This window comes from Furipterus horrens, unplaced genomic scaffold, assembly GCF_987537825.1.
Source record: "Furipterus horrens unplaced genomic scaffold, mFurHor1.1.pri manual_scaffold_9, whole genome shotgun sequence".
Lineage (NCBI taxonomy): Eukaryota > Metazoa > Chordata > Mammalia > Chiroptera > Furipteridae > Furipterus > Furipterus horrens.
The window spans coordinates 5,864,119-5,887,367 of NW_028327179.1; the positions used below are offsets into that span (position 1 = coordinate 5,864,119).

The 23,249-nt window shown below is 49.0% G+C and overlaps 1 protein-coding gene across 1 annotated transcript in view; it reads left to right on the plus strand.

Annotated features, from left to right (window-relative positions):
- Nucleotides 1-23,249, plus strand: part of ELMO1 (engulfment and cell motility 1) — a 341,907-nt gene that overhangs the window by 121,928 nt on the left and 196,730 nt on the right. Inside the window, exon 15 of the mRNA XM_090287018.1 lies at nucleotides 11,273-11,377. Coding sequence (XP_090143144.1) covers nucleotides 11,273-11,377 — 105 coding nt within the window. The remainder of the gene's footprint in view (nucleotides 1-11,272; nucleotides 11,378-23,249) is intronic.

The following is a 23,249-nucleotide window of genomic DNA, read 5'->3' on the forward strand; positions in this document are numbered from 1 at the left end:
CCGTCAACAGCAGAAGCCTTGGCACGAAGCTTTGAGGTTTTGCGGGGTCTTAGCTTCTCGGGCGCGGGCTTGCTCCCTTGGGGCGCGCACGCGTACTGGCCTGCGTTTCCTTCCCAAAACACCTGAAGGCAGTCAGCGTGGATATTTTAAGTGGTGGGTTTAAAAAAAATTTTTTTCCCTCACTAATGAGCCATCTACTCGATTTACCCTCAGAAGTCCTGAAGCAAGATTCCAGGGTAGTCTTCTTTCTCACAGCGGGGAAAAACAAGCCAACAAATAAAAAACACTCTGTAGTTGCAACGCCACGTGGCCCACGCCACAGCCAGTTTTCCTTCCTCTGAAACGGGTGGGACAAGCGTCAATAGGCCACTGAGTAAAATTATTCAGACTGTGGAGGACATAAAGCAGATGATACAGCGAGAGGCACATCCCTTCAGTCTCACGCCAGAGCAAATAAAAACCTGTCCGGCCGAGGATTAGACAACTCTCCAGGAATTAAAGTGTGTTTGACCTGGTTGTTGGCTGCTGTTAGAGCCTAGGTACTGGGACGTGATACGAGAACATGCAGATTTTTACCTGGGAGATGTATCCAGGAGGGAAGCTTCCTCCGAATGTTGCAGCGCTCTGGGGGGCATTAACCAGCTGTGTAAATAACCCTGGGATTTTGTCCTAAAATTCTTTTTGCAAATGCTACAGGCACTTTCCCCCACAAATGCTCTCCGAACCAGCCCTACCATGCTGGTGGGTTCTTCATGATTGAGTTGACTAAGTCTTGACCTGTGTTTATTCCAGAAGAGTTCTACTTTTTATGAGTCATGTTTTTACATTTTTGAACTTCTTACTTTGTCAAGATTTCAATCTCGCAAGTGAAACAGAGCTCGGACCAGTGATTCTGCTATGTAGTTCGTAGACAGACACATGTGCTCGGATGTCATTCCCAGGAACCTGAGAGCATGATACTGCGTGTTGACGAGGTTCAAGAGCAGATCACCGAGGCTGTGCAAGAGTTAGCCTTCCACCGGCGACTTCAGGGGGATCAGCGAATTGTTCTGCTTGCGTGGGTGTGAAAGTTTCAGGAGCTGGAGCCGGGCTTGTGCCAGGGATTGTGGGATTCCAGGCAGAGCCGGAATCGGGTACAGAATCATGATAGCCATTTTGGCAAGACATCTGGGGTACAGGGGTCTGGGTTTCCCCACTCAGTGCCAGGAGTGTCTGGGTTTCTCAGCTGTCCACCGTCTGTGCAGGGGGCCTCGGGAGTCATCCCCTCTGTCCTTCAGGGAATATTTTAGTTCAGGTTACCCCCCACACACACACTCCCTAATTCTTCTTCCTCTAGCCCTCTCCTTCATCAACCCTATTTTCTCTCCCCCCTTTCTTTTCTCTGCCTCTCCATCCACTAACAAATGCTTCCTGACTTTGAAGTATGGAAGATGATATTACTTTGAACAAAGATATGTATTTCTTCGGTTACATCAGGCTTTTTCCCAGCCGACACCAGTCAATGAGGTACGCACAAACCGGTGAAAGGCCCCGAGTGTTTGAACGCTGCATTGATCACCTTATCTGGTGTCGGGGACCTCCGCCATTTTCCTAAGACAGTAATTAAAGTATTTCCTACCTGAAGTGGTTTAGGGTCACCGATGGAATATTCCACTACAGTGCTGCACTGTCTTATGTAACTTCGTACCTGGAAGTCAGGTAAAATCTTGCTGAATGTATAAATGAGAGAAAAATGAGGACTACTATTGAATCTTCTTTGCCAGAAGTCTTATAAATAGAACAAGTTACACTCTGGAGAGGGAGCCTGAAATTTTTCCAAGCTTGAAGGCAGGCAGATGCAGAGGGTGGAATATCCCCCAGAATCTTGGGGACATTTGATTCTTTACTTGATTGTTGTCTGATCCTGCGGTGGGGGAGAGTTCAGGAAGGAGCCCCCCCAGCCCCATGCTGGCGAGGTCTGTGAGTAAGTCCGGGCTGAGAGGGTCTGGGAAACGGGACCACGGGGCCTGAGAGAGAAGCCAGACTTCAGGTCAGTGGCCTCTGAGGCCTGAGAACTCAAGGCTAGCCGATGTCTGAGGGGGCCGGGCCTAGGGTAAGGGCAGGACTTGAACTGGGGGCTGTGGCAGGGCGCCGTGGAGGTCACGGAGGCCCTCGGGAGGGAGAGGGAGTCACCGCCGACAGTATGATTTCCCGGGTCTTCCCAGCACTTTCTCTGCTGATGTTCGCACCAGGCCCACGGGAGAGGCAGGGCCTACACAGGGTTGTAGGGGAAGAGCGGCTTTCAGAAAGGTCACTTGTCTTTCCCAAGCACATCAGCTAATACAAAGATTGCATTGGGTCCTGGGGGGGTGTCCTCAAATTGGGCTGCTCGCCACCAGGCCCTGCGGCCCCTGCATGCACCTGCTTTCCCTGCTCCGTTAGCCAGGCGCCTTCCTGGTGAAGTCCCTGCCAGGTGCGAGGTGTTCTTATTAGTCCCCTCTCCCAAAATAAGGATGCATGAAGAAAATGAGGCAAAACGTGAGTATCTCTTAAATCTGAGTGCTGGGTACATGAATGCCTTCCATAGTCTGTTATTTTTCCCTAACCGAAATATTTCATAATTAAAAGTTAAATTTGGAAAGTCTACATTTTATTAATTTTATCAGATCATAGCAAACTAAAGTAGGTTTCATAACTTTGGGACTTTGCCCCTTAAATTGATGATAACAAAATACTCTATGAAATAACTTTGAGAGCTGTGATGTATGCCATTAACTGATATTTCTATTGTATAGTTGCCCAACAGTAGTTAAGGACAGGCCCTTGAGACTTCTGCGTTCAAATCCCAGCACAATGGTGGTGGGGATGTGGGCAAGATATGTGTCCTGGCTCGGCCTCAACTCCTTCATCTTCTTCAAAGAGGTGTGAGAATTCTACGTATTCTGTTCTGGAAAAGAGACCACAGCGTCCAGTGTTAAAGGCCAGACTTTGGCTTTTCCAAGAGCTGCGTTGAAGGAAGGAAGGAGGAAGACCTAACCGCCGCCATCCAGATCCCTAACGTTCCAACAGCAGGCAGTTCTTATGTCCGACTGTATCCAAGGCCCCTGCGAGGTTTGCCTTCGGTCAGTGGGGGCGGGGCGCAGAGACACAGGGCAGGGCATAGAGTCAGGCGCTCAGGCCAAGAAAACATTCCTTTCAACATAACATTTGCAGAACACGGAATTTGTCCAGCGAGGCCTTTGGGACTCTTTAAAGTAGTTACAATATTTATCCAGGGAAGTAGAACATTTTACATTTATTGAAGGGCCACAGTGTTGTCCAGGGAGCAGAGCATTGGCATTTCTTTGTTGGTGGAGATTTTTAACTTCTGGTTAACCCTTGTCTCATGAAGTTGCCGTGTGGACAAGCGTTTAGAATAGGAGTCAGCACACTTCTCTTGTGAAAGGCTGGGTCGTAAATATTTTAGGGTTCCGGGGCCATGTGCAAAAGCAGCTCCCGGCAATCTGTAAATAAATACGCTCGGCCGGAGGGCCCGGGAGTCCTCACTGACCGTGACCTCTGCCCTGGAGTGATCGTAGCATGTGCTCTGTGTCCTCTGATGGATGGGTGCAAAAGGGAGACCGAGAAACCCACTGCGTGTGACCAGCGCTGGCTCCCATCCTGTTTTAGAGTGACGAGAAGTGGGAGATGGGTTTTAAACGCAGTGGTGGAACGGGGGCGGGGGTGACGGGAAGAACACGCAAGGGATCGTGAGCGCAAACCATGGGGACGGAGTTACTCAGGGTCCCACGTGTGCTCAGCCCGGTAGGAAACGTGCAGGCGTCTTTATGAACCGAGGGAGCGTTATTTCATTATTCATGAAGCCTTTAGCAAAAACGTAACCAGCTCCATTTTAAAGGGAATTCATTCCCAAGGCATATTTTTAATTGAGTTTTTATGGTGATTCTCTGTATTGACTGTTAAATCAACATACTGAATAAACAGCGTTCACGTTCCTCCTCCTCTCCGGTAAGAGTGAACTCCGCTTCTTCAAGGCGATGACCTGAGAGTGAACCCCGATTTTCATGAATTGTAGACACGGCATGTCTACGTGGCCTTTTCTGACCTTTGAAGGATAATTTTTAAAAAGCACGTTAATTTTTAACTAAGGAAATCGGACTCAAATTCAGAATGTCACTGTGAGATCTCCCATTGTGTGCACACACTTCAAAGCTGTATTGTTGAGGCTTCGAACAACTCACTTTCAAGACAGGTATTTCTTGAAGGCAGGTACTATTTAGTGTTAAATGTAGCATGTTTGCCTCCCACAGGGCCCTGCACAGTAGCAGACATGCAAAATTATCTGATGAGACAAAGACCGAACCCGGGGCTACGAGGCATCCTGAGGGGCCCTTTGCTCCCAGCCTCGCCCTTCAGCTCCCTGCACAGCAGCACCCGCTTTCGGTGTTTCTCAGGACCGGGCGTCTCTGCTAGTCCTGTTTTCTCTACCTGAACAGAACAACATTAATTCTTCAGAGGCCTGAAGACAGTCATGGTCCAGCCCACAACCCCGGTCCTACCCCTCCTTGTATTTCCCCCCGGGGCTGCATATCTCAAGGGTTTTATTTTTTTTCCTAGCTTCCCTGACATACCTTTCTGTTCCGACGTTTCTGCTTCTTCCTGGCCACCCTCTCGGGAATGATTTCCTCTGTGTCAGGGGCGGGCTGTCCGTGCGGCCCCCAGATCTGCGTGCCGTGGCCTGACCTGGGCCCTGTCCACGCACCCTCCTCTGTTCTTCTTGTGCTCCTGTTAATGAAACCAGCACGCCACGGCGTGCCGACCTCCCCAGGAAATTGCCTCTTTTGGAATGAGTCGCCAACTCTGTTAACTCTTAATCGTACAAATAGCCATGGACGCTCCCGGGGGCAGAACGTTCCCGTAGTGACCGTTGGTAGTCGTGGAGATCCCAGAGCCCAACGGAACCACAGGTATCGCCCGAAAGGTTAGTTGGGGGTTTCCCGATCTAGGGAAAGCAGAGCCTGATTGAAGGTCAAGGGGCAGCAGGTGGGTGAATGGAGTGAGACTCGCAGAGGTTTTAGAGGCCAGACGAAGAGGAGGCACAGCGGGGAAATGAAGTCATGTAGAATCTGCTGGACTGAACCCTTAGCATCTTCCTGGATCTTTCGTTGATGCCAATCCGTGCTTTACCTAAAAGAATCAAATTTTAATGATGAGGAGCTGGCCTCTCATAAATTATTCATAAACCAGATTTCCTTTATTCCGTAGATGTGTTCTTGAATTTTAAAAAATCTTCTTACAAGACTTCGCATTTCTCTAATTAAACTTCTTGCTAATGGGGCCCATCTTCTCATTCTCCAAAGACCTTTGAACCTAAGTAGGAAATGAAGCTACAGAATTGCAGTGGTGACCAGGCCACTTCCCAGCTGTGATCTTGTACAACTTGTAAGTTCTGACCGTCATCTGTAGAAAGAGAAGAACATTTACCTTGTTAATAACACCTCATTGGGTCGTTGGGAAGTTGAAACACAATCATGCATCTGGAGTGTCAGCTCAATGCCCACTGTTACCGATCCCACCTGGGCATAGGTATTCTTCTACTGTTCAGCATCTTCTCCATCTTGCCCACCCATAGGTCAGACTTGATGGATGGGATGACTTCTTTGTTTTCATCCAAGCTATTGATTGTTACTGAGTTTAATGGAGAGCATCAAAGGCCAGAATCCAAATATTTCTAAAGCCTACTCCTAGGACTTTTTGTGAAGGGGGCGGGGATGTCACAAAATCAAATATACAAACGTGTGAAGAAGCTGGGTGAGAGTGTGCTGGGCCCATGTCAACTCAGAGAACGTTTGTCCCACCTAGAGCCCGCACTGCAATAAGAGTCCCTGCCTAACCAAGCTCTTGGGACTGGGAATCAAGGTTCCAATGCCATCAGCTAGTGAGTATGGGTCCCTAACCCACTCTTGTGTGGGGTGACTGTGGCTTTAAAGCAGTGGTTCCTCAAAGGACAGTCCAGAGAGTGTCAACCACATGTGGGAACTTGTTTGAAAGCAAATTATTGGTCCTCAGCCCAGATCTGCTGAATCAAAAACTCTAGGGGTGGGACCCAGCCATCTGTTTGAACAAACAGACCCCTGGAAGACTCTGGTCTTGTCAAAACTTGAGGTCCACTGGTTTGAGGAAGTATTCTCAACCCTGACTGGACATTTGGGGTCCCCTGTTGAGCTTTAAACATCCAGTTGCTTGGTTCCCAAACCCAGAATTCCTCAGTAAACTGATTTGGGGTACAGCATGCACATCAGGACTTTTCAGAGATCCCCCAGGGGAGTTTCCAGGGCATCCAAGGTTCATAACTGCTCTTTGAGGGAGCCTGTCGAAACACCCACACACTCCTCTCTTCTGGATGGGGAGGTGAGGAGTGAGAGGGTAGGTATGGCTGGGCGGGGCTCCCGAGTGATCTGGCCTCAAGAAATACCCTTGATGCGGCTTTTCGTAGAGCGAATGGATATTCATTCAATATGATTTGCTTTAAAGTTTGCTTTCAATGCTGCGTTTGTTCAGCAAATATAGGCGTTCATATCACACAAATATTAACTCTTAAATTCTCCAAGGCTCTCCCCATGACGTGCCCCCTGGCAAACATGACTGCAATCAGCGCTTTATTATCATCCACCCTAGTGAAGGACTAGCGTGGCATTGGTAATGGAAAAACACAGATCATTCAAAAACCATTCAGGTTTTGCAACACTGCTGCCCCAGCCAGGAAGCATTCAAGGCCGGAAAGCATTGACTGATGGCGGTTTCTGGCCTTCCCTGTGGAGGTACTAATACATATTACTTTTGTCAGAAACTTGAGCAATGGAAGTGAAAGGCTTTCGAATTACAATTCCTTTCTCTGAATAAAGGGGTCTGTCTGTCTTCTCACGGAGAGGCCAAAGCACCAAGGAGATGAACAGCAAGTATATTGAAAATGCATTTGCAACTTGGAACCAGTGGGTTCAAAGCCCAGTGGGGTGGACGTGGCCCGGAATGCAAGGAGCTCGTGGGAGTAGATTCCAGTCTTATTTGGGTATTTCCCATGTTATTTGAGATGAGCCAGCCTCGCCACCCTGGATTCTCAGAGTGTGGTCTCCAACCTGCAGCATCTGTATCCCCTGGGAATTCGTTGGAGATGCAGCTTGTGGGACCCCACCCAACCCTCCTGAATCAGAGACCGTGGCGGTGAGGCCAGCAGCCGGGGCTACACGAAGCCCTCTGGCAGATTTGGATGCCTGTTCAAGTCTGAGCACCAGTGGGGCTCAGTTTTCTAGTCTATATAATAAGGCAACTGGCCTAGGTGATATTTGAGGTCCATCCCCGCTCTCCAGTGGCCTTGGCATTTGACTCTGGAACAGACTGAATGATGCTCTGTCTCAGACCTTGAAACTTTTCTTGGATGTGTCACTGAAATAATTCAGCTAAAAAACTGGCACGTGGGTCACGGAAGAGAGACAGGTCTCCAGAACACAACACCCAAACCCCACATAGGGTGCTCACTGTAAAAAAAATAAATGGTCCTGTCTTCAGTGGTTGGTGTCATTTCCCCAAAATGAAGAACCCTCATTCTCTGGAAAGGGAGGCAGCCACTCCCGTTTCTGTCGGGGCTGAGGGCCTGTCGCGTATGATTCACGGAGCAGCATTTCTGCAGCAACTAACAAATGACATTTCAGAAGGAAGTAGAGAGGTACACAGACTTTGCCATAAAATAAGGGAAATTTTCAAGCCATTTATCAGAGCTCACGCAGCTTCTATTTCAAGACAGGTGGAAAAAATATCACAGAACAAGGGAAGAAAATAAATGTGTATCCAAAGCATCTCATAAATAAGAAAGGCAGGGGGAGGGGACTGTTGGCTTTGCCGGGTTTTCAGAGTATTTTTGTCACCGTGTAGAAAGCTTCCCAATCTTTCACCGTGTAATTCTTACGGTCTTCCTGCTATCAAAATTCGTGGTTGTAAAATGAGTTCACTGGCTATTAAAACCAAAAGAGAAAAAGGAAATGATAATTTCAAGGGGTGAGGAGCTGGAAAAATGCAACCTGGAGTTAAAAAAGAGGGAGAAAGAGAAAAAAAAAATTTGTGGTCATCAGACAGTGCAGTGATGCTTCATGATTTAGGGCAGGTCCCAGAAAATCAAAGGAAGTTTTCTGATTGGCTCTGGTTTAGCAGCGGTCCATTTGTCAGAGACAATAGGAATGGTTTGTGGAACGTGAGACTTAGGTCTGTAATGTCGGGGTGGGAGGGAGAAATTACAGGTTTTATTAAAAAGGATGGACGCGGACCCCCGTTGCCTGAGCAGGCAATGTAGCCTGAGGAGAACCTCAACAGTCAAGGGCCTGGGCATTGCACATCTTTGTGAACTTCAACAACTTGACCCTAAAATCCGGGTTAAGGGTCTGTACTTTGAGTATTAATCGACCGTAGAGGCATAGGTTTATTTCTGGGCTCTCTGTTCTGTCCCATTGATCTGTGTGTCTGTTCTGATGCTGGTACCAGGACACTTTGATGATTAGGGCCATGTAGTTGTTTGATATCAGGCCGTGTGATTTCTTCAACTTTGTTCTTCTTTCCTCAAGATTGCTGTGGCAGTTTGGGGTCTTTTGTGGTTCCATATAAATTTTTGGAGTATTTGTTCTAGTTCTGTGAAATATGCGATTGGTTATCTTGATAGGAATTGCGTTGAATCCATAGAAGGCTCTGGGTAGTGTGGACATTTTAATGATGTTAACTCTTCCTATCTATGAACACGGTATGCACTTCCCCTTCTTTGTATCGTCTTCAGTTTCTTTCTTCCATGTCTCATCAATTTCCAAGCATGGGCCTTTTACATTCTTGGTTAAATTTATTCCAAGGCATTTTTTTATATATGCACTTGCGATCAGATTCTGGCTCTGAACTTAGGCCCAGCTGCCCAGACACTCTGTGCCTCCGTGTCTTGCTCTGTCCTAGGAGAATAATAATATAATCGACTTTATTAGAGTTTTATGAGGATCGAGAGTTAGCAAATGCAAGACGCTTTGCAGAATTCCTGGTCTAACACAGTCATTGTTTTATTGGGACTGTTTCCTAAATAGCTGTATGTTTCTTTAAAAGAATTCCAAAAATAAATGATATTGTTTCTTAACTGTAAGGCCTTTGGAAAGTAGCGGTGCCCTACTGGGTGCCCCCAATGTGTGCCTAAGGGGCATGTGATTGATGGAAGGAGGCTTCGAGGGGACCCTGGGAGCAAATTCACACAAGACTGATGACTCTTGAGCCGTGGGGACCTTCTCCTCTGTCAACTTCATGAACACATAGCTTCGGGGGGCTGTTCGCATTAGGCAGAGAAGGACTAATTTTTGTCATTTGATTTCCTCTTTGGGCATTTATTTATGGAATAGGCTCATAGGCAAACACTAGAAATAGGTCTGAAATAAATGCCATGTTTTTCTGTCTTCCGTTTGACACACTTTTCTTTGTTGGCTGGACCATACTGGGTCGCAGCTACTATTGATTAGCCTATATTTTTCTCAAATAAACTTCGCTCAGGCTGTGTAGAGTGGAAGTCCTGGCAGTACTAAAGCAACGCTAGCCGTGCTAAATGGACTGGTGGCAGTCTTCAAGGAGCCGCGGTTTCCTCATCAACTAATTAGGGACAGTGGTGCCCACTACATGCTTACGGGATGAGATAATAACGTGCAAAACGTGAACGTACTCCGCAAATATCAACTTATTAAAATGTTACTTGTGTTCATGAAAATCTAACGGACCAAAGTGAAAACAATACCTTTATGTGTAATGGGAGAAGTTCCACTATTCTCTAAAGAACTAAAACTATGAGGAAGTCTTTAATCGCAAGATACTTTCAGACAGAAGGCTCTTATCATTTATTTCCAGCATTTTGACCCCCCCCCCCCACTATCGAATACAAACCTGGCCCTGTTACGTCAAGAAATAGCAAATTAAAGCTGAGGTCCCCTGCATTTGGTGTGTCCGGTGAATTGCATTTTTGCCACAGTTATACTTATTTTATGAGATCTGTCTCTCTTAGTATAAGTGCTGGTACTTTGAAATTCTAAACATTTTCCCACATCCTAATAAATGAATCAGGATAAAATGCTAAGTTAAAATATTGAGGTCCCTAACCTGACGTAACCTGCCATAGAGGTGTTGACTGGGGTGTTCTCAGAACTGTGGAACTGTGGCCAGCTGTCTGGTGTGTGTTGGCTCAGAATTTTTTTTTTCATCAGCATCGAAAAGACAGCGTACATATATACTCTTAAATAATGTGCAAAAGTGTGGGTTGTCTGAACCTTGAGCAAGTGTGAACAAGAAGTCCTTCCTGAACTTGAATTGGAAAAAAATTACAGTGAACCAAAATTTCCCTGAACTGCTTAGTAAGAAATATTTAGGAATAAAACAGAAATCCATAGTTTCGTACCAATTACCTGTATTATGAGGTAGAAGCAGTTATTTAAGGCCTCTTTAACTTTTCTTTCTCCGTTCTTCAACAAAATAATGAGTTCTCTTAAATCATCCACCGTTTAGATATGAATTTTCAGGCCAGATAATAGTGACCGTTTTTGACAACGGTGGAGAGCGGATTTTTACTCTGGACAGGAATCAGTGGTGCTGGCTGGGTCATACTGGACACGTAGGGAACTAGGCGGGCACCCTTGTCACTGTGCTCTGCCTCCCTCGTCTCCGCCCTGCGGGTGGTGACCGCGGGGCCAGAACACTCCCTGAGCGCGGGCAGATGTCAGGGACCCTGTGGACGTGGGTTTTTATTGTGTGTTCCTACCAGAGGCCTGCAGACGGGGAACACTGGACAGTTCACAATCTCCAGGCACCGTGTGGTCAGACTTTACCCTCCGCCAGGGGCATGAGGAAGTTAGGGTGCAGAGAGGTCAAAGGCAGAGATGCGGCTTCCTCCCCGGTCCTTCTCCCCAAGTGCCGGTGGCCCCTCTGCAGCACAGCCCAGAAAGTTTTTATGTCATGTTCTTTGTCATGCAGCATGCAAGAATAGTCCTGTCCTTTGACCTTCAGCTGACCTTCCTAACCCCAGGCAGGCGTGGAAGCTGGTTTTGCTGCACCGGGAGAAGGAACCCCCCCACCCCCACCGCAGTGGGTGTCCACGGAGATGAGACGGGTCCTTGCTCCTTGATTAGCTGGAGTTTGCCCTGTGGCGCTTCGGTCCGGCGGACGGGCACCAGACCCCCGGTGCTCAGTGAGGCCGGCGGAGCAGGGAAACTGATCACACGCTTTGTTCTCGCCACAGAATCACGTGAACCCGGCCATGGACTTCACCCAGACCCCTCCCGGGATGCTGGCCCTGGACAACATGCTCTACTTCGCCAAGCAGCATCAGGACGCCTACATCCGGGTAAGCTCGCGGCCCCTCTCGGCCGCCCCAGGGTGTCTGTCGAACTTGAGGTTCACACTTACAGGGGTGGAGGGAGGTATTCCCTTGAGAGGGTGGCCCCAGATTTTTGGCTTTCATTACTCGGTCAAGGAAAAATTAAAATGAACTGAAATCCATCAGGGGCAATGAAGTAAAGACTTATAACCTCTGAGTATTTTCCATATGCCAACATTTAAAAATATAGTAATCCTGGAAAACTCCTTTATATGGTTCAATATTTAATTATGACAAAAGCTCTTGGACATCGATGACAAGGAAGAGAAATGAACTGTCTACCAAAAAGCTGCATGATTCCAACCAGAGTGGAAACCCTTGGACTTATTCCACGGCTTGAAAAGAGACCCAGGGTTCTCCCTGGTCCTGCTTCTGTTCTGTGCAATGCTGGGGGCACAGTGAGCTGAACAGGAAGAGGCGGGGAGAGAAACCACGGCTGCCCAGGTGGGCTCCTTTGTGGGTGTGGCAGAGGGGGACTAGAAGGTGCCGCCTGCTGATTGGGCAGTGCAGGCAAAGGAAGGACGAAGGGAGGACAAAGGGGACCTGAGGGGCAGTGACAGAGGAGGCCTGCCCTTCCCGGCTGCCCCATGGAGTTCCTGGCTTTGAACTGACACCTGATGCCTGTCCTCGGGGCGCGGCGTGCAGGGTCGGTTGGGGAGGTATCACCCGTCCAAGTCCAAGATTGAGCGGGAGTAGGGGATGGATTAATGGGCCAAGAGGACTGGCGAGCCCTTAAAAGGATGGCTGAGCAGAGCTTAGAAAGGGACGGATTGTCCAGCGCAGGAAGTGCAGGGCTGAGGTTGGGATAAGGGACGAGTTTGTTATTCTGGTACTTTCCCTTCATCCCTCGGGGTTGCACTGGTTCCAGCAGACCCAGCACTGCGGTTGTCTGGTGACGGGGACGTGGGCGGTTCCTTTGGTCTGGGCTGAAGTTTCTTGTCTAAACAAGGGAGCTGTGTTCCCCTGGGGGCATTTGGAAAGGTGTGGGCGTGTTCCTTTGGTTGTCACCATGCCCTGTGGGTGCTGCTGGCCTGAACCTGTAACGCAGGGACAATCTTCAGAATGAAAAATCATCCTACCTAGCAGTCGCCCCTTGAAAAAGTCATGCCAAGCCTCAGAGCTCCCTGTGGGCACTGTATTTTATGAGTTTTTCTGTGTATGTAATTTGATGAGCTTTGACTTCTACTGAAATATTATTTGTAATTTCATTATATGAAGGATTTTATGCATTTCTTTGAAACATTTGAGATCAGGTGCTTGGGTAGAAATGCAGTCTTCCATAAGAAAATTGTTTTCTTTTCTTCCCGTTTTATTGAGAAATAATTGACGTACATCACTATATAAGTTTATGATGTACAGCATAATGGTTTGATTTACGTACCTGGTGAAAGCAGTTGTTGGTTTTTAAATAAAAGTTTTATTTGGCTTGTTACATGTGTATATTTATTGCACAGATTTTTTTCTAGGAATGTAATCTGCTCTCACAGAAGTCAATTAATATTTTTGATATACCGTGTTGTATAGCCTTGGAGAAGTGTGTGTGAAAAGAAGCCACGTAGAAATTGAATTTAGAATTAATGAATAATGTTTGTGGGTGAACGTTTCTAAAATTAGAGCTCATTGGTGGTGAATATATTAATTGCATAAGAAGCATATGTCTTATGAAAAGTAATTTAATGTTTATGCCCATTTTCTTCAATGTGTTTTCTAAACTATTATAAGTGAAATGATATGCTAGAAACCTGATAGAACTTTATATCTAATAAGGACTTAAAGGAAGAACCTATTTTCTGTCCCCTGACCAGGTAGCTCAGTTGGTTGAAAACATCATCCTATGGACCAAAAGGTTGTAGGTTCAATCCCCAGTCAGGGCACATACCTAGGTTGTGGGTTCAATCTCTGGCTGGGGTGTGTATAGGAGGCAACCAATTGATGTTTCTCTCTCTCTCTCTCTCTCTCTCTCTCTCTCTCTCTCTGTGTGTGTGTGTGTCTCTCTCTCTCTCTGTCTCACTCACTCCCTTCATCTCTATCTAAAATCAACAAACATTCTTGGGTGAGGATCTAAAAAAAAGAGCCTATTTGTTTAAAGTATGGCCCCTTCAGTCCACATGCACTGCTGCTTGTTGCTTAGACATTCCCGTAACTGACATGCCCATTATTTTCTCAAAAGTGTCCCTTTCTGGGTCCCATCTGACTCTGGATCTGACAGGGTGGGAAGCTAAAGCTGTTTACGTGGATGAGGTCCTGGGAATATATATGGGGTCAGAAACGCTCTGCACGAAGGGTTTGAGGTGACTGTGGAAACACAGACCCGAGTGACTGAGATCGTGACATAGATTCTGAAAACGGGCACCTCAGACAGCTAATTAAATCCATGCACTGAGCAGTCTTTTCTGAAGCATTAAAATGGGATCTTTCTGCTCAGTTTACATTTTGATAAAACTTGCCTTCTTTTTTTGGACCAGGTACATTTCCTGTCTGAATGCCATGATTTGTTTATTATTTCTCCCTGTCGTTCAGTGAACACTCGCTCTGTACCCGGACGTAGCCCCCCCTTTCCCTTTGGCAGGAAGATCTGTGGGTGAGATTTTTAGAAGAGATCGTCACACACACACCTGGGCACACACACGCAACTACGCCCTCTTTGCGCTTGACACCCGCCCCGCCATCACGCCGGCTCCGACACAGTGCGTTTTAGTTTCCCAGGCTGCCTTGTGCCTCCCGTGGTAACTCACCTGCCACTCCCTTTGCCACACCCTGTACCAGGGCTGCCACCTGTCACTGTCCAGAGTGAGGCAGGGCAGTCTTCTCTGTCTTCAACCCAGCCGCCCTCCCATCCACAGTTAGTTCTCTCTCGCTTCCTGTCTTGCTTCTTCCCTTGGCTGCCTCTCCAAGTCCCTCTGGTGGTTTTTGCTCCTTCTGCATGACCATCAAATGAACATAATCCCCAGGACTCTATCTGTGAACCATTTTTCTTCTCAATCACTCAGGCTGCAGAGGTTTACCGAGTCACCACCCAATGCCCATCAGTGAGCTAGGGCACGGGGACTCCCCAAGGACCAACTCACTCATGAATCCTGTCATTGAAGAGCGTACTGCCTAGAAATGGGAAGGAGGGTGGGGTAGAAGGAGGAGATAAATATCAGGCACTTTCTGAGTCAGTAATTTTAATAGGAAGGTGACTGATCTGCCTGTAGTCGGGACATCTACTCTCTCCCCAAATAAGCAGGTGCCAGAACTTTCTGTTGTATTCTGTCTGGCTGCTCCCTGCATTCTAGTGGTCTGCCTGGCACCTGCGGGCCTCTTGCTAGTGACCACTGATCGGGCAGTCTCCAGTGGCCTTTGAAAACTCCGGAAGGCACACAGTAGGTGCTCAGCTGTCTCCTTGCCTTTTCTTTTTCCCAGTTCATCAAGTCTTACTTGACTAATTAATGTTCCATCTCCCGGGGGCTTCATATCTATGTGCTCGGTGTTTGTCGTCTTTCCTTTTCTGGGGTCCACTCCCAGAGCGCAGGTGCTTTACCTTGGGTTCTGGGTTTATTCTCTTGCTGAGAAGAAAGGACTTGAATTTCAGCCTCCCAACAGCAGGGAAAAGGAATGGCATGCTTCTCAAATTCTCCCGTTGTAGGGTTTAAAAAAAGAAAGCTACCAGATTTTATTATAAATACGCTGGACCAGTGTTTGGGGGGATCTCAGCACAGCCGACCCTCCACGCTGTCAGGCCCTGCAAGTGCCCCCTCGCTGCCCACCCGCCTGCATTTTCAGGAACCGGGAGCCAAATATCCCACACGCTCCGAGGCGGGTGCTGAAGGAGGCAATGCTGAGTCTCTAAAATAAATTAGGGAACTTCTAACATTTCAAGGAGGGAAATGAGCAGTTTCCCAGGCGACATAATTACAGGACAGCGTGTAACGTGTAATTAAACTTAACTACGAAGCAAATGGCTGGAACGAAGCTTGGTGGCCCGTCACTTTTTGTTCCCGGAGTGCTGACAGATCCTCCCCTCCCCTTGTCCCCGAAATGGCTTCAACAGCAATTGCTCCTAATTTTTTTTAAAAAGTGAAATTATATGTTGCCAGTTAAACACAAGTTTCGTGTGAAGAAGTCCCCCCTCCCCCCTTTTTTTGAGTGACATTTCCCTTCTAGGTTATCTGGGAGACAGAATCTATTTAGAATAATAAGAACCCAAGGCACAGCCTTGCTGGGACTTTAAAATGACTCTTTGTCTAATAATTTATTTAAATACGTTATTTCTTGCTTTTATTTTTATTCCTTCTTTGACCAGGGTTCACAGCTTGGAGGCTCTTCTTTTCTGTACAGATTTTTTTCATGTTTTAAAAATAGTGGCATTAATTTCATTGATTGTGAATCTCCAAGCTGCCACTGCCAAACAATCAGGACCTCTTGAGAGTGTGAATGTATGTGATTAGATTTACTAATTGCGCTGGGAGGCGGTGTTTGTGACATCGGAGCCAACAATTTGAATGGAAAGCTTCAGGCCTGGGATGAGATCATTGTTCAATATGGGCTTGATTGTTATCTCCAAAGACCCATCAGCCAGCGAGGGACGCAGGTTCCACGTGCATTCGTGACTTCCGGCTACAGCGCTGTGTGTGCTCTGCATGCTGGCCCCGGGGTTCCTTTGGGACTGAATTCGGTTCTTGAAATCTCAAGCAGGCCTAAGACACGGAAGTTACCTTTCGTTCTCCCTTCCTACCAGCCTGAGCTGGGTGTGAGGGTCCGAATTTTTGCTTTGACTTTTAAACATTAAAACTCAGTGAGACGAGCCCGGACTGGTGTGGCTCAGTGGACTGGGCATTGTCCTGCAAACTGGAAGGTCGCCGGTTCGATTCCCGGTCAGGGCACATGCCTGGGTGGCGGGCCAGGTCCCTGGTTGGGGGCACGTGCGAGAGGCAACCGACCGATGTTTCTCTCTTACATCGATGTTTCTCTCCTTCCCCCATGCCCCTCTCTCTAAAAACAAATAAATAAAATCTTTACAAAAAAACTCAGGTTTTAAAGACACGGTGACAGGTGGCTTGATAGAAAATAAAACGAGCTCTGTAGTGAACAGCCCGCCGTTGGCACAGCGTGGGCCTGAGCCCGCTGCAGTCTCACGGTCAGGAACCGCCGACAGCCGCGGCCGCGGATGACTCCCGCCGTGGGGTCCCCGCGAAGCCCGCAGCCAAGTCCCCATCCCGGGGCCCCCCTCTTAGACCCAGTGATGCATCCCCACCCTTCTCCCACCTGGCGCACCCTCAGCCCCCGCTGTCCAGGTTTGGGTCTCTCTGTGCTGCTTCCATGCACAGCCACTGAGGACGTGTTCTGGGACGGGCTGCCTCGTGCCCCGTGTCGCTGAGCAGGCTTCCACTCTAATTAGGCATTTTTCTCCCTTCCCTTTGCAGAGCTCTGCAGCTGCTGCGGGAGGAGGTCACTCTTGTGTTCTGCTCCGATGGCAACTGTAACTTTTTTCGTTAGGGCTGGACGGGATGCGCTGGGTCACAGGAACTGAGATAAAGAGACCTCCGGGGAGGGTGTATGTTGGCCCGGCTAGGAAGCAGCCCGTGTTCCCTGCTTGCGGTGGCTGTGGGTGTCGGGGCCGGGGCTTCCTCTGGCCCCTTCCCTTGTTTCTCCTGTTGTCTCTGGGTTTCCCTAGAGGCTCCTTCTGCAGCAGGGGCTGAGGCCGCTGGCTCTATGGGCTGAGATCTCGGGGTAGCCTGCCGGGGTCCTGCTGGTGTGATGAGAATGTGCGTACAGGATGCTGCAGCATCCCACAGCCCCATGACTGGGTCTCGGCCTTCCAGGGAGCACGTGCCCTTGGGCTGCGACCTTACCAGGCCCTTCTCGGTTCCGTCCTTTACTCTCGGGAGAGAGAAGTGGGCTGACCGTAGCTGGAGTGGCACCTGTTCCTTCCCCGCGTTGCTTAAGCTCCGGTGCACACCCAGGTAGCTGAAGGGCTGCTAAAGTAGTCTCCCTTGCGGGCAGGCCCCGGCGAAAGGGAACGGGCTGCTCTGGGATTATTCTACGATCGTCACTTTTTCCCTTTGATCAAAGCGAGGGAGGGTTTTTCTCTGGCTTTCACCTGGAGACCCCGGCATGGAAGTGCAGGGACCCTCCTAAGGGGACCCTCCAGGGCTCTTACCTCTGAAGCTAGGCCACGCTGAATCGGGAGCGGCTCGGCCGTTACCCTGTGAGTGTTTCTGTCAGACCCTGGCTCCTGCCCCCAGGAAGCTCTGAGGCCGTGGGTCTCCGGTTTTGAGTTGACAGTTTGCCCTGTAGCCTTGATTTTCTGTTGGAACTGGAGAGAGGTGGTGGTTTTCAGCTCGTTCAGCTCTTCTGTTGTTGGGAGTGTCGGAGTCACAATCCCAAGGCTTTTACCTGTTGCACCAGACACCGGAAGTCCCCTCTTCAGCTTTTTAGTGGGAAAAAGGACAAATAACATTTCAGCTATAAAGAGTAGCTGGGAGCTTTGCCCCATTGCTGGGATTTCCTGTTCTCAGTTGTTACTTCATCACACCTATCCCTCCAGCAGTGGGGCATTTCCTTCTGGGGCTAAGGTTGGCTGAACCTGCTCAGAACCGTGTTCTTTCAGAGTTTTAGGGCATTAATATGGATCATTAGACCCTCCCAGTGCCTCTAAAATCTCTTGCTTTCAGCCAATGCCTGTTAAATGAGCACCTGAACCCAGTGGGTTCTGGGATCCTGCCTCCTGGCTGGATGGCCAATCACCCTGAGAAAGGAGGCCGTGAAGTAGGTTTCCGTCTGGAACACGCCATAACCTCCCTGCGCTTGCTCGTGGCCAAGGGGCCGAGAAGCGAGGCTGTACCCTCTCTGGCTCCGGCTGCCCTTCCGTGTGTCCATCTTGGAATGGAAACCCAATGAGAAGCCACCTCCGCGTGGCCCCACATGACTTTGTCCCAGATATGCTGAGGCTTGTGCTTGGGTGAATCACTGCTGACTTTAGTTTTTAAATTGTATTCATGTGACTAGAGTCCAGCCAGTATTAGCAACCTGCCTACCAAATCAGAAAGCATTTTGTATCGGCATAATAAGATTTGGGTGGTAGTGTTCCCAATGTCCTGTTGTAGTTGGTAAAAATAGCTTTCCCCTAGGAGCTGCGCAAGGCACCTGGTGTACCCAGGCGTGTTTGACATTGTCAGGTAATTTTATTTTTACCTTGACCTTAATTTTATCAACGTTCCCCCTGTATTGGTAAAAACCGGGGTTCCAAAATTTAGTATAAATCATAAATAATACACACTATTTGTATTTTATAAAGCAACCGAAACAGTATTAGTAACAAATATAACAGCCCTAATGACAAAGTTCTCTGTGGCTGGTTTATCAAATGCTATTCTGTACGAGGGTCCTTATACCTGGAGGCTGTTAGAATTCAAGGTCTTGCTATAGGTCATTCTTACTGGTCTACAAGCTTGCAATTCCCGGGATCTGGGAAGCCAGCTTGGCTGACATTTCAGTTCTTGAACGATGATGCTCCTATACCACAGGACCTTTGCATGTGCCGTTCCTGCTGGCTCAGCTTCTCCTTTCTCCATCCTGCCCCTTTTCCCACCTCACTTCCATTCATTCATTCTTCAGGACTTCATCCTTCTGGCTCCTATTTTGTTTTCATGTTTATTTCCTTGGTTTTGTCTCCTTATTACTTCCTTTATAGCACTTACTCAATTTGGAATTAGATAATTATGGGTTTTATTATCTGATCATTAGCTCTCGCAAACATAACTTTTTTGAGTCAGCACTGTGTCTTTTTTTGCCCTCTGTCTTCACTGTCTCACACCAGACCATTTACATGATCTGTTAAATGAATGATTACGTGTTTGGTTCGTTGACCCCCTGATCAGTGTTACTTTCTTCAGTCCCTCTGAAGTCCTTCGTGGCCGTAAGTGATACGGGCCAGAGGAGCAAAACTGGAACCAGACTTGGAAGAAACGCACCCTCAGCGAACCGGTGGGACCGACAGAATGGCTCCACTGTAAGACTGAGGAGCTACCTGATGTGAAGCCTTCCTCCGAGTCTCAGTTCCCAAAGCCATGAGAACATGAGAACATGTGTGCGTGACAAGGGTACACATGAGTTCTGTGTCAGGAGGCCAATGATGAGGTCGTGCTCTCCGCGGAGGGGCCAGTTCAGTGGAGAGCCTGGTAGCTTGGGGCTCCACCTAAGTAGATGCCAGGAACAAATAAAAGGTGAATGGTATTGAGCAATGAACGTGGGCCCGGTGCTGTTAGGAACATTGTCCACGCATGGACATCACTGAAGCCTCACAGCAAGGCTGCCGGGTAGGCACTGTTATCAGACCCATTGGCAGATGTGGACACTGAGGCTCAGCCATGTTCGATGTTGTCCAACGTTACCATAGACAGTAAAAGGCAAACCTGGAGTCTGGACAAAGGCCATTTTCTTCTCCCGTCTGAGGGGACTATCAAGGATATGGATGGTCCTTTCCATCCTAGGCCCATATTGGCCCTCTGAAATTTTTTTTTTTAAGTAAGGCAATATTTTATAGGACCGTTTAGAGTTCACAGCAAAAGTGAGGGCAGGTGCAGGAATCTCCTGTCTGTCTCCTGCCCCCACACATGTGCAGCCGCCCCCATTATCCGCCTTCCTCACCAGAGGGCTGCATGGGTTACAGTCAGTGAACCCACGTGGACACATCATAATCGCCCCAAAGCTGTCATTCACATTGGGGTTCGCTCTTGGTGTTCTGTATCCTCTGGGCTTGGACAAATACGTGGTGACGTGGAGTCACCATTACAATGTCACATGGTGTTTTCCCAGCTCTAAAAACTCTCTGTGCTCTGCCTATTCATTCCTCGCCCCCCGACAAATTCCTACAACCACTGATAAGTGCGTTTTAAGTGGCAAAAATATTAAGATCTCTTGGCTTCACGGTTGCATCTCTAGAATGCATTTAAAGGAAATAATGTTGTGCATGAGCGTAAAATATCACTGGGCGAGGACATTCATCCTGAGTCTCCCCTGACGGGCCGAGAGGACGTCTGGGTAACAGGAGGGGTCTGGGCACAGCGCGCAAGTGAGGGACAGACCTCGGCACCCGCACGAACGCGGGTACGGCGGGGCAGGGGCGGCTGAGCCTCTTCGCTTGGCAGCCGTATGCACATTAGGAATCGAGGTTGTGGTTAAAGAAAGGATGCTGAAATGAGGGAAAAGGTAGAGTCTTTTTGGGCTCTACCATCTGTGGGGTAACTGATCTCCCAAATGGCTAAGCACTTGTGCCGCTACCATGTTGGCTGATCAGGAGCACACGTGGCCCGCAGCGGCCTCCTGTGTCCTAAGGGGGGGCTCCGTGCGTGCCGGATGGCAGCTGAGGTCGGCAAGGCTGCTCCTGGGAAAACCACAGCCGCCGCTGCTTTGCTGGCTGCGTTCCCTTCCCCTGTCCATCCCTACCTTCAGAGAGCTTTGTCCGTGAGAGAGTAATTAAGACAAATGTCCTCATTCATCTTGCTTCTAAGGAATACTTTGGAGTCTCTTGCCTTCCATTTTTCCTGGTTCTGAAAGCGTCACAGAAAGAACAGAGACAGGCCAGGAGGAGGCGGCTCGGGGCGGGGGGCGGGGTCTCTTTCCAGCTGTACAGGGGCCTAGGATGCAGGTGCTGCCCCCCATATACACGAAGGCAGTTCAGGGGCACCGTCACCTAGGAAACAGAAGTGTCCCTTTCAGTCTAGCAACATGGGATGCTAGTCCTCAGCCCCTTTGCAAGTCACCCCTTCCATGTCCCCAACCTCCCACACCTGGCTTCGGGGCCCTTGTTCCTGGTAATAGGAGGGTCAGGCAGGAGCCGGCGTGCCACGTGGGTGTGCGGAAGGGACCTCCCTGTGGGTGGGAGCCGGCTCCCTGTCCTCTTGTTCCTTTTCTCCTGCTGGTTCTCACTCAGTGTTTACAGGAAGCGTGCAGAGCAAATCCCTACCAAGTGCTTTCCATAAACATACAACTGAGGACGTCCTCACACATCCCGAGGCTCTGTGGCTGCTTGTTTTCACAAAGCACGAGGCAGGTGATGCGCCGTTTCCCTGAACAGACCTTTGACGTGTGGGCGCTGGCCCAGGGGGCATGGGCTCCCCCATCCGTCCTGCACTGCGGCCCTGTCCTCCCCAGGGCACGTGAGGCACCGGCAGGGGCTCAGCTCGGATTCCATGAGTGGCCACGTGCGCCAGCCGCCGAGCGATGTCTGGGTCCCGGGCACCCCCACACTGACGGGAAGGATGAGGTTGGGGGCCAATTGCTTCTGATAAAGTCCACGAGGGACTAGAACAGGGAGCAGGGCCACTAGGGGCTAAGCAGACGACCGTGGCTCCGTTACGATGCTTACGAGTGCGCGGAAATACTAAATGATGGAAGTTCTCGTGTTAAAGCCAGGCGAGCTGGTGTTCCCCCTGAAGGACGGAGATGCCCGCCGGACCCTCGGGCGCTGCCAGCGGAGCGAGAGGCCAGGCCTGCAGCCTGTACTGCCTCTCACTCGTCAGCAGCGGTAGCATTAGTAAGTGACGACTGTGTGGCTGCAGGATGGGAGAGTCCCAGGCCACAGCCGTGTGCATCCTGACCTCCAGGGCTCTGCCCCGCCAGGCGGAGTGAGATACGTGTACTTGGCCACAATTGGGGGCAGAAAGTGACAGTTGCGGTAAGAAAGATCTAGATCAGACTGTGGGGTTTTAGAGGAAGGGATTGCATGCAGTTTTATGAAGAAAGTGACATTGGGTTGGGTCAGAAGGAGAAGGGACATTCAGACAGGGGCAGAAGGGGAGGTGGGGGTTGGAGGGGTGTCCGGGGTGTCTTTCTGTAAAAGGACACCTCACCTGCACAGACCCCTGCAGGAGGCTGTCCCGCAGAAGAGCGCTCTTTGTTAGTAGCTGGAGCCTAGATTTGGGGGACTTTTATAGAATGAGATATAATGAGAGAATTGCAACTAAAAGACTCAGTTTATGGATGAACATTTTCCTTTCTACATGCCATTAAGTTCAAATCAGTCAACAGATAGCTTCATTTCTTAATGAGGTTTCAATAAGTAATCACCTCATTTTTAGCTGTTTTAATATGTGTATCAGAAATTATGCCATACCACAGAGCCACATCAAAAAAAAAAAAAAAATTATGTATCGGAAGACATCTCTGAAAATGCTGATTTATTGTTCTCCAGAAGAAGGGGACAGGAAGTAGATCTTTCTCCTCCGCCTTGCAGCCCCTCCACTGTTTCCTCAAACCAGAGTGAGTTTATGCATCTATGCGCTAAGTGGGAAAACAAGGTGTGTGATCTGACGCACAGGAACGTATTTGATCACGCGCGCCCCTACACTGCGTTTGTTTAGTAAGGCGAGTTATGCCCAGATACGTTGCAGACAAAATACGTGGAGCGTCACTTGGCTCCAAGACTGCAATAACTATTAAGATCGTTGTGACAATTTCCCCGCGAGAGATCAGGCTCGAGAAATGTCAGGCCTAATTTTTCATCCAACGACGGCTGTCAGACCTTGGCAGGGTCTCGGTGTCTTTGTGTTCCACGGGAGGAGATAGCAGGCGTTTGTATTCAGCAGCGCCCCGCTGAGGGAGCCGGGGTTCTGCCCCGTGATGGGGTGATTTATGGCTGTTACCGGTAACCCGAGGTGCAGAGGGGCTCCTCTGACTGCATTCCGGATGTTGCCATTCATCTTTATTACCTTCCGTAGCTCACCTCCGGTTTGCAATGTTAAACAGGTACCTTAGGGGAGCATCTGGCATCAGCGTCTCCTTCGGGGCTCACCCTCTGAGTGAAGCTTACCCTGCCTGCCCATCGCGTCTCACGTGTGTCTTTGTTGCAAAGGAT